General features: G+C 43.8%; 2 protein-coding genes across 6 annotated transcripts; one reads left to right on the plus strand and one right to left on the minus strand.

Annotated features, from left to right (window-relative positions):
* Nucleotides 1-2,579: 2,579 nt before the first annotated feature.
* SNRNP48 (small nuclear ribonucleoprotein U11/U12 subunit 48) lies at nucleotides 2,580-10,459 on the plus strand. 5 transcript variants are annotated; one of them, XM_082281554.1, is made up of 9 exons: nucleotides 2,580-2,632; nucleotides 2,706-2,819; nucleotides 2,907-2,967; nucleotides 3,711-3,785; nucleotides 6,205-6,393; nucleotides 7,369-7,490; nucleotides 7,924-8,039; nucleotides 9,183-9,353; nucleotides 10,252-10,459. In XM_082281554.1, exons 1-9 carry the CDS (start codon nucleotides 2,594-2,596, stop codon nucleotides 10,289-10,291), a joined length of 927 nt encoding a protein of 308 aa, XP_082137680.1. In that variant the 5' UTR covers nucleotides 2,580-2,593; the 3' UTR covers nucleotides 10,292-10,459. The 5 variants fall into 5 exon arrangements, with proteins under 5 accessions (XP_082137680.1, XP_082137681.1, XP_082137679.1 ...); XM_082281555.1 differs by having other exon boundaries at nucleotides 9,189-9,353; XM_082281553.1 differs by lacking the exon at nucleotides 10,252-10,459 and having other exon boundaries at nucleotides 7,924-9,321.
* Nucleotides 10,460-12,140: 1,681 nt separating this feature from the next.
* On the minus strand, nucleotides 12,141-18,045 carry ROPN1L (rhophilin associated tail protein 1 like; the record flags this gene model as incomplete). The annotated part of the gene is made up of 5 exons (XM_082302387.1): nucleotides 12,141-12,204; nucleotides 13,064-13,239; nucleotides 15,639-15,800; nucleotides 15,972-16,095; nucleotides 17,915-18,045. The coding sequence occupies 5 exons, from the start codon at nucleotides 18,043-18,045 to the stop codon at nucleotides 12,141-12,143; spliced, it is 657 nt and encodes a 218-aa protein (XP_082158513.1).
* Between the last annotated feature and the right edge of the window lie 424 nt (nucleotides 18,046-18,469).

Raw genomic sequence — 18,469 nt, forward strand, 5'->3', positions numbered from 1 at the left:
TTTCTCCAAACATCAACATTGTCCAGAAAGAGCATCTACAAAAGCACCACATTCTGGCATACTCAGAATTGCAGCTCTGCAAAGGCGCCAGACCATACTCATACCCTGTTCCAGGATGCTGCAGCCAGGCAGCATTCTTGCCTGGGGAAATGCAGCTGTGGAGCTTCCTCTCTCCTTCTCAGAAGGGACCATGAGACTGAATGTGTTAAATATACATTATTAATCACATTGTTTGATTACAAAGTCACAACGCTGTTGGGCAGCAGCAGCACAGTGCTGGGTTCAGGAGAAGAGGATGTGCCACAGACTGCACACAACAGCTGAGAAAGAGTTTTAGCTGAAAGACTGTGATGATCCCACTCTTTACTTGATGGGAAGCCAATATAAGTGTGATTTTGCCTGGAAGGAAAAGTGGTGCTATGAACTTTTGTAAGCTGTTGATCTTTGTCTCCCATCCAGTCAGTTTGCTGCTGGAAAGACTGTAGCCACATGATTGTTTCATGATAACAGGAACTGGGTTTTTTTAAAGGAAAAGGAACCCCTAAGGTAATTTTGAATCATTCAAAATGTTGCTGTTTAGCAGAACAAAACGTCTATCCTGATTCTTATCAGTTTAACTTACAAGTAAACAAAATCAAATTTTTGTTTAGTCTTAAAAAAATCTGCTTGGATACTTTATTGAACTTGACTTTCATAACTTTGAAGAAATGGTATTTTCCAGTGGAGATGGTCGACCAGTTTTGCAGAGCTGTTCTTAGTACTCTTTTGATAAAGTGTGCTAATGTTAGTGAGTGTACTTCTGTACAACATAGATGAAAATGCAAGGGCAGCTGGGAAGTCTTCACAAGTATTCTGTATCATGTGATGTCAAAGATCCCCAGGCAAACGTAGCTAGAGACAGCAGATCTCTCAAAGGGCTAAAATCCCAGCTGAGTCTCAAATTCACTGTGCAGGAAAGGGCTGGAATCTGCTGAAGAAAAGCAGATGTATGAAAGTCATTCTGGCAGCTGCATCTGTCATGCTGCCTCTCCCCCACCCTGCCTTGATAGACCCACTCTTCCTTCCAGCCTTTGCTTTTCACATAGACGACAGAAAAAGGCAAGCACAAATGTCAATCATGTGAAATTTATCCCTTAAGATAGTCCTTCTTTCCTCATCCTGCCTTACAGTCTGATTGAGCCCTATTGCTCCCTCAGCCCCTCGGGGAAATGCTCTCAGAATTAAGGCCAAGTACTGGGCAGGATCCCTGGGGTATCCCTGTGCAGCCACGCAGCCCCCCCACAGCCCGACAACACCCCGGTTCTCCACAAGGGGACAAACCCATCCTGGTTCTGCACTGCCTATCGGTCCTTAGGGATCTTCTCACGGATCCTGCGGCAGGAGCCTGCTGGAGGCGCTGCTGCCGTCTCGCACCGCATTCCTCGTGTTGCAAGAGGGAAACGGGCCTCACGGCCTCGATGGCGACGGCGGTGGCTGATGCTCCTCCTGCCCCGCTACGATCAGGAGTAGCGCTCTGGGGGCTCTGGGCGCCCAGGCAGGCACGCCCTGCGCTCAGGAGAGCGTCCCGTGCGAGGCTGGCGAGCAGCTCAGAGCGGTGCGTGGCGAGGCTGGCGAGCAGCTCAGAGCGGTGCGTGGAGAGGCTGGCGAGCAGCTCAGAGCGGTGCGTGGCGAGGCTGGCGAGCAGCTCAGAGCGGTGCGTGGAGAGGCTGGCGAGCAGCTCAGAGCGGTGCGTGGCGAGGCTGGCGAGCAGCACAGAGCGGTGCGTGGCGAGGTTGGCGAGCAGCTCAGAGCGGTGCGTGGCGAGGCTGGCGAGCAGCACAGAGCGGTGCGTGGCGAGGCTGGCGAGCAGCTCAGAGCGGTGCGTGGAGAGGCGCAGACCGCGGCCCCTCGGCGCAGGGCGCGCCCGTCGCGGGCGGGGCTGTTCCTGCGACCTCCCGCCGGCAGGCGGCGCCCGCGCCCCTCAGGCACCGGGGCATTCCCGGGCTTTGTTCCCGTTTGCGCCAGGTAGTGAGCGGGGGCTGACCCGCACAAGGCTGCCTCACCGAGCATCGAAACTTCACGCTGTTTCCACATTTCAACAAGCAAGGGCATCAGCATTCATTGCCTGCAAATTACGCAACTTTTGTATTAATTACTACTCAACCCCCATTTGCTGGCTGTCTCTCGCTTCTCATGTTAATCGGTCCGCAGGCGCGGTCCTTCCCTCCATCTGAGCCTGGAGTCTGTTCCGAGTAGGTGGCCAGTGAGTCGGTGGTCGCGATCGCCCACTGCCGGAATTACCATTCCCTAGTTACTGCTCAGCCCCGCTGACTTTCGCTCCTGGCGGCTCTCGTCCAGAGAGCCCATCCAATTTGGGATTGTCTTCCCTATTCCTTAAAAGACTAACCAAGCACCCGATGCTCACAATGCAACTGCTTAATCACAACTGTCCGGGCACCGGCTACTCATTTTAAAGAATAAAAGGCAAAGCTTGACTCGCCCCCTCCGCACGCCCGGCGGGGCTCGGTGTCCGCCCCCTCCGAGGCGGGAGCGCCCTCAGCGAACGCGGCGCCGGCCCCGCCCCGGCGCGGTCACGGGGCCTCTCGGCGCAGCGATGGCGGCGCCCAGCGCTGTGTGGCTCGGCGGGGGCCCGGTGAGGCGGCGGGGGCTGCGCGGGGCAGGGCGGCGGGGTTGGCGGGGCGAGGCTGACCCGTGTCCCCTCGCAGGTAGAGTGGGTGCCGTGCCCCTACGACGTCCATCACCGCTTCCCCCGTGCGTCGCTGGAGAGGCACGTGGCGTCCTGCCGGCTCCGCAAGATGGGATACTCCGCCGAGGAGGAGGTGGGAGCCCGGCTCGGGAAGCGGGACACGGGGCCGGCGCTGCTGCTCGGCGGCCCCGGGCCTTGACCGAGCCCTTTGGTCCCGCAGGCCGAGATGTACGACTCCAGCTTTTTCTACGAAAACCTGAAGGTTCCCTCCGTCGCCATGGGTGAGCGGCAGCGGGGACTCCGCCTGACGGGGAGGGACACACCGCTGGGGCTGAGGAGAGACCCCGGGGAGGTGCCGAGGATGAGGGGCTGAGAGGACATCCCTGGGGGGCAGAGATGTGGGTCTAAGGAGTCCGGGTCCTCACGGTAGCACAACCCCACTACCTCGTCAGCTGCAAACTCCCCAACGCTTCCTGAAAACCCTGAGTGTTTCAATCAGTAAGTTAGTTTTCTCAAATTGTAATTTGCAATTTGCCTTAATTTACCGTTTTTATGCCTCTGTCACTGTATAGTTCTACTCTGTAGGTCACTTTTATATTTTCATCTTAAAATCCAAGGAGGATGTTTTTTCCTCTTAGGAAACTTAGGAACTCCTCTTAGGAGTTTCTTCCTATCTTCTCAGTCCCCACTCTATTAAAATGCATGCTTAGAAGGTGAAAACTGTCCATAGAATCTGGCGATAAAGCAATGGTACAGAGAGCAATACACATACATTTCTTTTTCCATATCGTTGTAATCCAGAAATAGATACTATTTTTCTTAATTTTCTCCCCTCATTTCAAATATGGAATAGATGAAAATTACATTTTTAGTTCAAATGTCCCCTTGTACATGAATGCAACTATGATGTTCTGTACCATACCATAAGTCTCATAATAGAGGTTGGGGGATAAAGGCTAATCCAATCAAGTACCTGAGAACTTGATGTAAAAGTTAATGATTTTATTTTCTTCTCTGCCTGCAGATAAAGATCTACAGTTTCATATTGTTAAGCAGGCTAGAGCTCAAAGTGTGAAGGAAGGTACAGGCTACAGTGAAGGTAAGGAGCAAGCAAATACCGAGGTGACTTCACCAGCCTCCAGTGGAGAACTGCTCTTGTCTCCCTCCTTGCTGCTTCCTTCATTCCACTGAGAACTCCTGTGAGGAATTTCACTTCATTTATTTTTAATATTCCTTCCCCTGCATATTTTGGAGCATGATTACTTTATATACTTGGGGCAACTAGATGAGAGACTTTGAGTCTGTTGTGCTCATACCTCTATTATCTTCAGGACTGAAAAAACCAAACAACGTGCATATTACTATGTTGGACTGTTTCAGGACTGATCTAAGAAGTTGTATAAGAACTATGCTGGCACATCTGCAAACGTGATGTTGTCCTTTGTCACTGCTCCAAGCACAGTAATTCCTTTACGTTTCATTTTTCGGTGGGTTTTGTGACCAGCCACAGGACGAGCCTAGGACAGAGGCCTTGAGGGTTCAGACTTAGACAAAGTAGAAAAATAGGGCTCCCCATGGAATCTGTAGAGCTTTGGTGTATGATTGAGAAATTACTGCAACACCTGAAAGATACAGCATTTGTTCTCTGTAGACTTTGGTTTCTTAAATACATATGGGCAGAAGGGAAGGTGACACTGAAACTTTTCTGATAGTGAAATACAGCAGCACTCACACAGTTTTTCACATTGTCTTTGTTTCTCTGGCATAGCAAATAGAGGCTTAAAGGACAGTTGCTTGGGAAGGACATTTCCTGGGATGGGCACTGTGTTTTGAGCACATCAGGTGCACTCCCTCCGAAGGGAAGTGGGAACTCATTAATTTGACACAAGCACATCCGAGTAGAGTAGCAACAGATAAATGCTTTGTGGAGTGGTTCATTGCAAAGGTGCACCAGTGAGCCACTAGATGCCAGTGTTCATTGCCCAGATTTCCCTGCAATCTTGCCTTTCTCTGAAGATAACATTAAAACTGGATTGGTGGTTTTCATTGTGGCAACTTGGCCTATTGTGAGATTTACTGACTTGTTTGTTCAATTTAAGGTCTTTGGCAACAGAAACAAATGAAAAATAATTTTTTATTGTAAATTTCCTTTTGACTCACTGTATCAAAGGAAGTGATTTTCTTTCTTTGTTTTCTTTCTTTTTTTTTTTTCCAATTCTAACCATATATAGAATATTAGCCTAGCTACATTGTAGAACAGAAAAACTGGTCTTAATCACAAGTTGTGTAATTGTTGTAAATCACAAGCATGTAATTATCAGTGCATTTTTATGGACTTCTGTGACCCTGTAAGAACAGTGCATTTTAAAAACAGAATTCTAGTTTTTGTGTTTAAATCCATTTGTTCATGTTAGAACAGTTCTGGTTTAGGTTCCAAGTGCAGTAGTGATGAAATCTTGTATTTTAGGTTTGTTGGTAGACTTATTGCGGTTCCTCTTCTCCTTCTTTGGTGTCTTTAGTGAAAGTAGGATGTGAAAGATTGCCCAGCTTCTGTTAAGAGCTGCATAATCTGGAGAAGCTCTAGGTTTGCTGTTGTGAAGGACGTTGCTTACACCCTTCTTACGTGTTGGCTTTTCTGTCCACCTGGAGATGTGTGGGATTGTGTTGGGGGAAGCAGGATTATGGAGGTTGGGTCAATGTTTGCTGGAAAACTGAGTGTTTTTGAGTAAAATGCTTTTTGCAGGCAATGTCCTAGAATATTGTATCCTGTATCTTTAGGAAAGTCACTTTACTGCAGTTGCAATGGACTGAGAATGGATTTATTTGTTTGGAGGCATATGTGTTTTAACTGGGGAATGAGAAAAACAAGTACCAGGCTGATGGGTCAGGGAAAGAGGAGTGTGCAGGCAATATGTTTGTTTCCATAACTTTAAGTAAGTTATCTGAACTGATCTGGAGCACTTTGAAAGTGCCTTTGTAGTCCTTTTAGCTATAAATTCCTCTGGCAGTCTATTACAAAAGCTCTGCAGAGAAGGTGACAGTGTGAGTGAGACTGATTTACACAGTGCTCAGTTATCTAGTCTCCTAGAAGCTTTCATTGTTGTTGGCAGAACACGTATTTTGCAGCTAGTACTTTACTCAACATTTTAGGAGTAAAATAAACCCACAAGTTAGAGCTGCAGCCTCTCTTGATTCAGCTTGTAAGTCAAGAGCTGAAACTCATGGGAAATTACAGAGTGTCATTTTGATCTAATCTAGTACGATTCCTTAATGGCATATGAAAACCTGTATCTGTGTAAGCAATCAAGAGGGGTTATACAGCCTGCATGGGGCTTGGGAGGGATCTTTGAGCAGTTTTTATCTTTTCTAATTAAGAAAGTTGAAACTTCTTACAAATACATAGGGGAAGGATGAAAACAGTATGGGAGTTTACTGCATTGTTTGTTTGTTGAGCTTCTTGGTATATTCCTGCATAATGACGCTACTTTACAAGTAACAGCCCTCTGTCCAACCTCCAGGATCTTACTCATTACTGCCCATAGAAGTTCCTCAAAACCATAAGCGTTTCATCTGTGACCTGACTCAAGCTGACCGCCTTGCTCTTTACGATTACGTTGTTGAGGAAACAAAGAAACAGAGGTCTAGATCCCAGATAACGGAAAATGACAGTGATCTCTTTGTGGATTTAGCAGCAAAAATCACTCAAGGTTTGAAGAATGATCTATTGTTGAATTTATGGCTCAGAACTTTCAGTTTGTCCAGTTACATGAGTTTTGTTGAAAACCGAACAGAATTGATTGTGTGGTGTTTTGTTTTGTTTTGGTTTGGTTTTTTTTTTTGTTTTTGTTGTTTTTTGGTTTTTTTTTTTGTGGAAAGCATACGGTTCTTAAGAGCCACAGCAAAGACCTGGCATCACAGAATGCTAGTTTGATGTCCTTCATGATGTTTTCCTTCTGGGAAAGCCTCATTGCTCTGCTTCTGGCACATGTATTGTGTGCATCTCAGTGGATGGATCTTCTGTCTTTGCTGCAGCTGACTTCAGGTTGCTTAATGCTGCCAACTTGCTGTGCAGCTCAGAACAGTTCTTTGCTGTAAGAGATGATGAGATTCAAGATTGCTTAAGAGTAAAAGCTGAACAGGCGAGGTTGGCAGTCGTCCAGGTGGAGCTCTTGAGCAACATACTTTGGTGTTGGTCTGGGGCCTCACATCCCTGTTGAGTCACACTGGTTTGTAAGTGTACCAAGTGCAGCAAAAGCATCTGAGTCACCCTGCAGGCCCTGCTGTGCCTAGGAGGTGAGACAGTGCTTGGCATCTACACAGGTAAATTTTTTACAGAATCTGGCTTTCCCATTCTGTGTCTTACTGTAATACTGGCTTTGAAAACATGACCCATATTTAGAAGGCGTTTGACCAAATCACAAGCCCATATATTGGTTTGGATTGCAGTTTGGAGATTGAGATCACATAACAGCATTTTCTTGGTGGCTTTTTAGTTGTGTGTAAACAGCCAGCAAGAAGGCTGGGGAGGAAGCTTCAGATAAATTCACCACAGTTAGTAAATACAGGAGGAACTTGAGAAAGAACACAATGTATTTAATGTTCCTGAACGTATGAGGCCTGCATACCTGCAGGTGCTAATGTCCTGCTCATGACCATTTGTTTTACTCCCAATTTTTTGCTAGATGATAGTCAGAAAGGTCCAAAGTCCCATCTTGAAATTCTGGCTGAAATGCGAGATTACAAAAGGCGGCGGCAGTCATACAGAGCTAAGAATGTTCATATAACGAAGAAGTCCTACACTGAGGTGAGATTGGAAAAGGAAGGCTTTTTTGCACAAAAGTGCTTATTATGTATTTGCATAAACAATTATATACTCTTTCAAAGACAAAGAATATGTGTCTTTTCCCTGCTTCTTGTACCCTGCTTCATTAATGTTGCAAACTATAGAGGAATGTTTTTGGTTTGTTGCAGCAAGTTACAAATAATGAGCATTGCTAACTGCTGAGTTTTGAATATGAAAATGCCAGCAAGATATAACTCACTATCATAAAATGGTGCTATTTAAATTTATGTTAAAACATGTTTCTGCAAATAAGACTTCCCATTCAAACATCTGATGTACAGGGTTTGGGGGAGATTTTTGTGGGGTTTGGGTTTTTTGAGATGTTTACAGTTTGTCTAGTGCTAGTTCAGGCCCTACCATGACATGTTTGTTTTTAACATATCTTAATCTCCAGGTGATTCGGGATGTGATTGGTGTGCATATGGAAGAGCTCAGCAATCAGTGGCAGGAGGAGAACAGGTTGGATAATGCAGAGATATGTGAAGGAGGGAAGTCGAAATCTTCAGGAAGGTATGCCACAGCTGACAGATTCTTCGGGCATGGAGCAGATTGTAATTTTATCTTACCACTTTCTTCTAATAGCACATACCAGCCTTATCTGAATCATATGCACGTTTTATTTTATACTCGTTCTATTAAGTCTTGCTTGAGAAGCTCTGCCTGCATGAAGGATGGGGAAGAATTATTAAGTATCTTTCTTTCAGAGGTAAGTAATCTAGTTGCAAGTGATTCAGCTGAACAGGTAGTTTCTGGTGGATCTGGGTGATGAATAGTGCTTCCTCTGTGCCCAAATGTGTGCATATGTTGTAGCTGGCTACAGAGGGACACTTGGAAATACAAGTACACAATTTCTTACCCTTCCCTACCACATGACATGTTAGCTATATTAAACCTCAGAGTAAAGGTTTCCATAACATAATAAATATGGGGAGGCTTTACAGTTCTTATCCCTGCAAATGCTGCTGTGCTAATTGGGAGTGTGTTTTAGCTGTACGTATTTCTGCTGTGTCAAGCAACACCGCACACCCTTCCAAACATTTGTCACTGAAGTAAGTGTGGAGTCATGACCTAGTGATAGCCTACTTGTGCCTCTTCAGCAGGCCTTTGAGAGGACAATGTTTTTGAAACAAACTACAGAGTGGCACTCTGTGCCCAGAATTAAAATGAAGATGAATGGGTGGCAGAGCACTGGAACAGGGAGGTCGTGGAGTCTGCCTCACTGGAGACATTCAAAAGCCACATGGACACATTTCTGGTGTAACCTGCTTTAGGTGACCCTGCCTTGGCAAGGGGAGTGGAGTAGATGATCTGCAGAGGTCCCTTCCAGCCCTAACAATTCTGTGATTCTGAGATCAGGACTTGGGTTCTCCACTGTAGGCTGCAACTTAAGACAGGTGGTTGAAGAGTTAAAGATTTAAAGCAAAAGAGAATGAACCCCTTATACTGCAGAGGTGTTAAGACTGAGGAGCTGTGTTTATAGGATATAACTGGATTGAATAGCGTGCTGAGATATGCACCTGTAAGAGCATGGTCTTCAGGCCTCTTTTGGGAGGTACTGTATTTCTTAGAGAGGCTTAATAAAAGGTATGTCTTACATCATTAGTAGGTCACTGTGTGACTGTGAAACTGTTTTTATTGATTAAAATCACTAAGTTTCAGAAGGGAAGACAGGCGGTCGGCTTCAGTGGATTCCCGGCAGTCTGGGGGAAGCAGTAAGGATACGGAATGCACGAGACACAGGAGAGACACCAGCAGGAGTCCAAGTAAACGAAGAAGGAGTCGTGAGAGAGGCAAAGACAGAGACTCTCGGAGAAAAAGAGAGAGGTGAGCAGACATAGTGACAGCTGACTCCAGCTTCTGAATCAGTCTGTGAGAATTTAGTGCAGAGATTGAGAATATCTAGTCCAACTAAAAAGCTAGGCTAACCTCACGTGCAGTATGACAAGCCAGTGGCGTGAGGCTACTAATACTAAACAAAACATGCTGTGAGGTCATAAACTGTGATCCAGACTTCAGAATTTACTCTCACATCTGAAAGCTGGCACTTTCTGCAGCACGCTGCAGGACTGCAACAGTAGTGTAACAGGCTATTTATTTTGCTCCTTGATCAACATGGTTAAATGGACAGTTCCTCATCCACAGCTAAGGGCCTGTTATGTCTCATGCTGATTTCTGCTCTAGTTTGCTCTAGACCTTAATAAATAGGATTTTTTGTTTCACTAATATGCATACACTAGCCTTTCTGTATTAGATGCTTCAAAACAATGCTGTCACTCTTCAGTACTAAATACAATTTAGCAAAAGAAAACAAATCTAGGCCACACCTTCTAATACCATCAACATCTGCAGGACCACAGGTGTGGGACCTGTGTTTGAGCAGAGATGAAGACTGCCGTGCAGAAGAAATGCTGTCTTGTCCCTCATGTGTTTGGGTAAATGCATTACATAACTGCGTGGATGGCAGTGATGGCTTGTCTCGAAGCTGGCTTCATTACACTGTGATGCCATTCATCCTAAATTAATTGCCACTCTGACACTGCTTGACAAGGCTTTGGTTAAAGCAGCATGGAAAATAAATGTCCAAAAGCAGTTTACTTTCTTTCCTTAGAGGAGGACATGACTACATTTAATGAGAGCTTTCCATTTTCCAAGTTGCTTTTTCTCTTCAGACTCTGTCACTCTGAGACTAACAGCCCAGACAATGTTTATGTTTCTGTTTCAGGGATGAAGACAAGTATCACAACCATAAAAGAAGAAAGTAGAAACAAGAATCTGATGATTTTTTTTTTTATCAGCTGTTCAAAATATAACTTGCACAAGAACTATAGTTACTGCTGTTTTGCGCGAGACAGTAAAGGTGTGCACATAATATTGGTGTTGCATCACACCTGTGCTGCTCGGAGACAGAAAAGTTTCAATGGTTGTCAGGATGGAAGCAGTATATTTCAGAAAATGTGTAAATCTGTAACATACATCTGTTAATAAATTGTATTGATCTCTCATGTATTTGAGTTTAGTCTGACAAGGCTGAAGAATAAAATCTATGAGAGGTTGTATTTATTGGCCTTCCTGGCCCCTAGTGGACAACGAACAGAGCTAATCCCTGGAGTCCAGATGAGTTACAAACAGGGGAGGCATGAAGAGTGCTCCTCCTCCTACCTAACACTGTCACCTCAAGGTGACATTGCCTAATTACAGCATGTACCAGAGGGCAGATTTCAGAATTCTCCAACAGGCTAAAACATCTTCAACTGCAGCTGCTGTTAAATGGACAGTAACACGAAAGTTAGTGTTCCCGAGCTAATGCTCAAAGAAAGTTCGGCTCAATATCATCTGGCAAATGTGATGAGAATGTAGGTCTCCACAGAAGCTAGGGGGGAGGCACCAAGGACACTTGGGCTATTGCTGAGTACCATATTCAAACACCAGGTGCATCTCCTTCCAGCAATAACTAGGACGACTTCCCATCCTGTGGACTATCATACAAATATTTGTGATAGAGGTTGATAAAACAGACTTAAAACATGCAGGTACATATTAAGGATGTGCAGTTCTGTTAATTCCTCACACAGTCTACTTCAGCCAGATCAGTCATCAGCAGCCAAGCTTCTTGCCTCAACAAAGTAAGCAACTATAAAAGAATAAGCTTGCAGATCCATCTTTCCTAAATACTTCTGTTTGATCAATGTGCCAGGAGAGGGCACTCTTATGTTGCTCCTGGTTGTGGCCTTTTCAGTCAAAGGGAATCTTTCCAGTTTTACTGTAGCCACTAGTATCCTCTTTCATACCTTAGTTGTTTCTGCAATTAAGTGTGATTGTCTGTCACTAAATACTTGGTCTAGTTCTGGTGGATTTATGCTTCTATACCTGCTACAGCAGTCCAACCAAACAACTCTGTGTCAGGTATTCCTCACCTACGTGACAAATGCAGTAGCTTTTCCTGTCAGAAAACAAGACATGTTTTAAAACATCTTTATTAGACAAGTTTTTACAAAAATGAAAAAAAGTTTTAAGTTCTGAAAGGGTTCTAATTAGAGGGAAAACAACATGGAACCATTGCAGCCCTTGCATTGGTTTTGTTTACCAGCTCAGCCACAGGATTCTCATTAAGTTCTTTCAGTAGGGCTTGGTAAAATGCTTTGTTTAAATAGAGGATGTCCAGGCAGACAAAGGAGTCTAAGGACCAGCTGTATTTGTGCCAGAGTCAAAATGATGTCAGTGCTACCAGAAACATAATAAATGCTCCAGTTACAGCTGCGCAGTCTTAACTGAATTCCATGTTTTACTTAACAATCACTTAACAGAGTGTAGGTGGAAAGCTCGGTAGCAAAACAACTTTTGCTCAATATAAGCAGAAAAGTGAAGGGGTCACACCCTAGGGGTGGCCATCAGTATTTGAGACGCAGGAGAACAGTATAACCATGTCTTCAGTTGACATCTCCTGAAGGGCCATCTCAAGAGTAGGACAAAGAAAAGGAAGTGCCAGAGATAGAGGATCATGTTGTTCTGAAATGCGCAAATTATGGTACTTTGAACACAAATTACGTTCTTGAACTTACTTATTCCTTCATTTTTTTTCCCTTCCCACCTCATGCTGGAGAGTAGGGTTGATCAATAAAATATGAAGGAGTATGGCAGGAAGTGTCTGATGAGCACCATGCCAGAGTGTTGGTCCCTGGAAAGGAATAAACCAAATTTCTTAAAATGACACTTTCACATGGTAAATCCTAGTGTGTTGGACAAGGTACAATTTAGGGCTATATGAATTGCAAGCAAAAGGGGTGTGATTAAAAAGTGCTTCTTACTAAAAATTGTCAGTCTGATAACTAATGATGAAACAGTTCATTTGTATGCTCTTGTTTGTATGGAGTTCACATGGCAGTGTTTTTTGGGGGGAGGTGGGGGCCACAGTGGTGCCTTGTGTGAGTTTCAGAGAGCTGGCCCAGCAGTGATGGTGGTAGCACCTCTGGGGTCGTGTCAGCCCACCATGCACAGAAAGAACAGTTGCAGAGAGATGTAGGAAGAGTTTAGTGTCTGTATGCAAACGTGCTACGCAGGCAGCACTCGGAGGACAAGCCTGTTACAGATCTTTTTGAATTGGTTAAAGTGCGTTTCAGGTGATCAATGTGTGACCACAGATACAATGAGAGAACTCCCAGTCTCTCTCTCTGGTTTATGATCTATGCTAAATCAAAGGAACAGCCCAGAAGCTGCTGCTGGTTCCAGAGCCAGTAATATGCAGATGTTACACGCCTGTATGCAATAGCTTCCTACAGTGAAAATTCTACCACCAGATAGAGACTTCAGTATTTCAGAGGAAGATGGATAAATAACAGTTTATCTTTTAACAGTGCAAACAGTGAAGTTGACAAAAAATAACCATGCATACTTTTGATACAATCTCAGTCAATCCTTACTCCTGTCATCATGCCTATGCCCAAAATGAAGATGGAATATTCACCTGAAATTAAAGGCTCATGAAGAACCCAGAGGCAATTGATACATTAAAATTCCTTGCACAGATTTTTACTTACGCTTGTTCTTTAATTCCTTGAAGGAATGCTTTAGTTTCTGTCTCTGATATCTCCCCATCAATACCAGCCAAATATGAATAAAGGAATGAGAACGTTTCGAAGGGAATTCGAGCTGCTCCGCCTTCTGGGTCTCTTGTTAGGATTTTGCAGGCCTGTTTCATTGAACTCAGTAAGGACTGCAGGGGGTTCCAGCAAGAAATGAAAGGAAAAGTATCAGAGCCATGAACATCCTTTGTATACCATGACCAAATCCACACTGTAAGCCATTACAAGTGAGGGTAAATGAGATGAAGGTGTTACCATTGCTGCCTAGCTTTAAACCCCAAATTTACTCTCTAGTGCAGGTCCAAGGATGGAAACAATAATGTAGTTCTAGTTGAGACAGGAGAAAAAATACCAGAATCTTGTGATGGTTAAAGATGGCATAAGGTAATCTGAGCTCTGTCTCCAGTAGGGCCAAATTTCTGTGTTCTGCTACTGTAAAAGCTCCAACATCACTGTATCTAGTAAGAGATGTTTGTGTGTGTGTGTGTGTGTATATTAATGGTTCTAAATGAATTCTCAGCAGCAGTTAAGACAGACAAATCTGCAACCCTCAGAAAATGAATACAGGTTTCATGATTTTATATAATTTTTAGATTATATTTTAGCTGATATTTACTGTTTCCCCTATCTCTATGCAAGTTCCATTTTAATAGACAGTAGAAAAAGTGCTGAGGCAAAAAGTATTTAAAGAATATTTCAGTTTAGTCAAAGGCCAATAACATCTGAGTTACCTTTAAAAAACATGCCTCAAATTATTAGTTCCAAATCTACTTTGAAAAAATCCTTTATTTCATATGGTGTTGACAATCCAGTGCCCTATGCATGCTGAGCTATATGGGGAAAAGTGGAAAAATTCAGCATTGAGTTTCATTCAGTCAAAGACTGGTTGGATGCCATTAAAGAAACAAACAAAACCACACACACAATATAAAAGCACAAACCAAACCCACACAGGCTTTCTTTAACCTAAGTCTTAATATTTTTCACTGCAACTTTTTCAAGATTTCCTCTTAAAATTTCATTAGCAAGCAAGCAATGTCTGTGTAAAAAGACAGCACTTCCTAACAGTAGAATAGCAATACTTAAAATAAATACAGTATCTGTTTAAGATCTAGAACACAGGCCAGAGAAGTGTCATCTTAAAATCCTTTAACAGTTTTACTTAATGTATCTCCTCCCCTGGGAGGCTTCTCAGGGAAAAGAGAGGCAGCTGACTCTGTGATGGCCAACTCTACATTTTGCATTTGGCTGTCCCTCTACTGCCCTTTCTGGTCCTGCCACTCCAAGCTGCCATGGTCTCTCTCTCACAACACAGTGAAGTTATTCATATCCATTTTGCCACTTCTGACAGACAATTTAACAGGCTACCTGTGTGGTCATTTCTCCAAGGCTTTTGTAAAAACGCATCAGTGCTGTACAAAAAAGATACTCTTAAGAAGTTCATACTTGTCTACTCTTCTATCTCAGCTGTGACCCTGTTTGACTGGGAACACAGTTTACAGCTGCAGGAAGTGAATGTAAACTTCTTGTGTGTGTCTTTCTCTCTGGTTTAGGCAACTGAAGTTTAGGTTTCATTATGTAGTACTGAAATCAAACCATTCACTTACTATCCAAAAGGATGGTGAGGTGGTGAAATTTAGTCTGTCTAGCTCCATCAGAATGATGTTCCTGTGACTCCATTTTTGATTTTGGTTTGTTTGGGGATTTTTTGGGAGGGAGAGAGGAGTTGTTGTTTTTTAGATAAGTAATGTTGCTGTCACTATTTTTAAATGAAGAAAAGAGCCTAAACTACAAGATCATTTTGGGAGGGAGACTGTAATCATGAAATACACATTTGAAATAAAGATAGATAGATAGATAGATAGATAGATAGACAGACATACAGATATACACACACAATTGCATTGCCAGGCCAGATGAACATTCAGAGTTTCCAGATATTGCAACATTCACAAAATATTATGTCACATATATTTTCTTTTTAGTACCTCTTCTTCCCTACTGTAGAAATCATTAAAAGTATTACACTTTGTAAGAACATCAGCTTAATGCATTTTATAATCTTTCATTCTGTTGAAATGCTCTGCTGGATTTTATTACTGACATTAGAAGGATTAAGTGTAGCTTTAGTAACATTAAGTGCTGCTGTGAAAATTTAATTTGCTACACAATCAATTAAAAATTGGTTCTTTAATTTCTCCCTCCAGTTCTCCTCCATGGACATTTACACTGATGCCATCAACATCACTCCTCTATCATCCTCTCTCACACAGTATGACCTCCCTGCAGACATGCTTGCTCTTCTACTGCCACTCCAGTAAACTGAGGACTTAGCCATCCTTCTGGTTAAGTTCCCCAGACCAAAATCTGATGGGCAACAGAAGTAAACATGCAAGCCACTTTTCCAGCTGCTGCAAAAGCAATCACCATACCCCAAATCCATCTGCATTCATTGTTCTATGGTTTATCTTTTATATGATCCTAGACAACAACTTGTGTTTGGATACAAGGGCTCCTGCTGTGAACGTACCCCACCAAGCATGCTGCACCCAAGTGCCAGAAACTTCATCCATTCCACCTCCTCGCCAAAACTGTCCAGCTGCAGGATAGCTTCCAGCTGCTCCTCTGGCAAGCCCAAATGCTTCCATTTTTCCCTCAGGTCTGCAATGGTCACCATGCCTTTGGAAGAAAGCTTTGAACGAAATCATGGCACCACAATAAGAATTCAAAAAAACAGAATGAATTTAAGAACACAGTGTCTCCCCAAAATACTTCAACTACTTGACAGTCTCTCTCCCCAACCATCTCCAACACATCAGCATTCCTCCATAGCATTGTGCATTTGATAAAGAACAGCTTGTACCTGTTTGTGCAAGACCTTAAGGAGTCCTGGGGTCAAACCAGCATCTGTTTTCTCTGTTGCTAAAGGCATTTCCATCCTCTCCTTCACAGGAAGGGGTTCACCTTTAGACAAGGCTGAAAAATACCTAAGTGAATGGGAAGAGCAACAAACCTCAATGCCTATGGCCATTACAAACTGCACAGAAGTAAATGCTCTTACAGTTCAGTGTAAGAATCTGCAGGCTCCCCCACAGGAGCAGCAGCACCTGGCAAGCTGCCTTCATGCACAGCTCCCATCTTCCTGTGCCCAGAAACCACAATCTTTTGACTGTACATGTTCCTTTTCATGACACTCTAGTAATTCTTAAGGCCTTTAACTTATTTTTTGCATGGTATATTCAGCTCTTTTGACTGATGAACCTGAGGGCTTACCTGTTTAACATTCCCCTCATGCACTACCCAAAACGTACATCTGCCTATTCACGTTGCAACTCTCTCATCAGCTTTTCTGCTCTTTCTGTCCACTCCAAAACAAAATTTAAGAGTAGAGCATAAAGGACACTAGATACACATCCTTTTAATTATGAGGCTGCCACAACCTTAAGAGCTGCCTCTGCCTTAACTGGCCAGCAATCTGAATTGCGCAAGGAAAACTTCAGTTTTCATTCAGCTGCATCTAATTTAAAAGTTTCTCCACTTGTCCTGTCTCATCCGCCCTGGTCACCCATGTCCATGTCCAGGCTATCCCATGCTGTGCAAAGACCTGCTAAAATACACAGCAGGCAGCACTCCAGAACTGAATTAGTGCGACTGTATAGAAATAGATGCACGGTATGCATGTACATATAACACCCGGCCTATTTGCCAGATCCATTTCCCCATCTGATTATTCACAGGGACAAACGCTACAACACCGGCAGCACACGTGAAGCCACCACCCGGCTCTGCTCTGCATGGCTCCCAGGTACAGATGTTGCTCTGCTCAGGTACACCGGAGCATGTTCCAGAACGGGGGTGTGCAACCAGCAGCAGCCGCCCACCATCAGCGGGGCTCCTCCCGCCGAGCTGGTGCGGTGCTTAGGCGAGGTCGGGGGCTGGCCAGTGGCGTGGCCTTTGCAGCCCCGGCTCTCGCCAGTCCCAGCAGGCACCAGCCACAGAGATATGCCACACCATTTTAAGGTGGTCCTGCCGGCTTTCCCCAACGCTGCAGCTATAACAATTCAGCTTCAGATTCTTTTCTTTTTAGCAGACAAGCCAGACTGCAGCCTGGCTTTGTTAACAGCCTCCCCTCCCTCATGTACACAGTACAGACGTTTTCCAATCCTCCCAGCTGAGAACATCTCACAGGTACCTTTCAAGAGCTTGCCCATGCAAACCATAGGACAGGAAAAAATTACAGTGAGCAGTTGAGGTAAAAGAAAACAAAATAGATGCTAAAGAAGAAACATTTAAACATCTAAATCAACTTTATAGTGGGAGATTTATTACGTGGATTATCACTTCAAAGGTGCAATTTTTCAGGCACTTTCCCCAGAAAGAAAGAAGGGGAACCTAACCAAGCTTAAGAATTAGAAAGCTAATGTATATTTTTTCCTTTAAATTTCAAGAATTAAATCTCACATGAGAGAAGAAAAACCAAACCAAACCAAAAGGAAAAAGGGTTGGTCTTTCAGGTAGAAAAATTAGTAACAAAAAGCAAATTAAGATGCATTTTTCTGTATGGAAATCCAGCTATTTCAGAATAACCCAGTAAGCCAGCCCTAAACCTCAAGGAAACAGAAAATAAATAAAATACCACACTGTTTTTAAAAGGCTTACATGCTGCATTAATACACAGAAGTGTGTGTGCAATGGACATGCTGATTTAACAATCAAAGCCAGGGCCACTACATAATAAAGAGAGGCAGTGAGGTTTTGAGGGTCCCTATGTATAGCTCTCTTTTGTTAGGTGAACATCATACTTACGAAGCTGCCCACTGCAAAACGTCATAAGGCTGAGTCCTAATAGCAGCTTTAGTAAATTGCTTCAGAATATCAGGTAGCTCCGGGGGGATTTTGATCTGCTGAGCACAAAACATGGTTTCTGGAAGAGGCATGGTGTCCAGTCACAAGGACCTGAAAGAAATAAAACAGCAGTTCACAGATGCAGGATGTGAATGAAAAACTGTGTGTGCACAAGGGAGTGAACAGTGCCTGTCCCCAAATTCCCTCCTGTCCTACTTGATAGGGGCTCCTGGAGAGCTGACAGACTTGGAAGGGTAAACAGACAAGCCCCACATGGCTCTAAAAAACTTTAATTTGGCGGCAACACCAAGTAAAACACTGGAGCTTGGGCACCAATGACAGCTCCGGGTGAGGAGAACTACTACTTTAACAGGTATCTTCAGATAGCTTTAAACTGATTTTTCTCCTCAAATTTGTAAAAGAGGCAGTCCAGACAAGTCACACCACACATGCCAACATGAAAGGTATCTACATTGACAAGTCCCTACTGCATGCCAAGGAAAATCTTGGCATTCT

The sequence above is a fragment of the Coloeus monedula genome, assembly GCF_965178545.1.
Source record: "Coloeus monedula genome assembly, chromosome: 1".
NCBI lineage: Eukaryota > Metazoa > Chordata > Aves > Passeriformes > Corvidae > Coloeus > Coloeus monedula.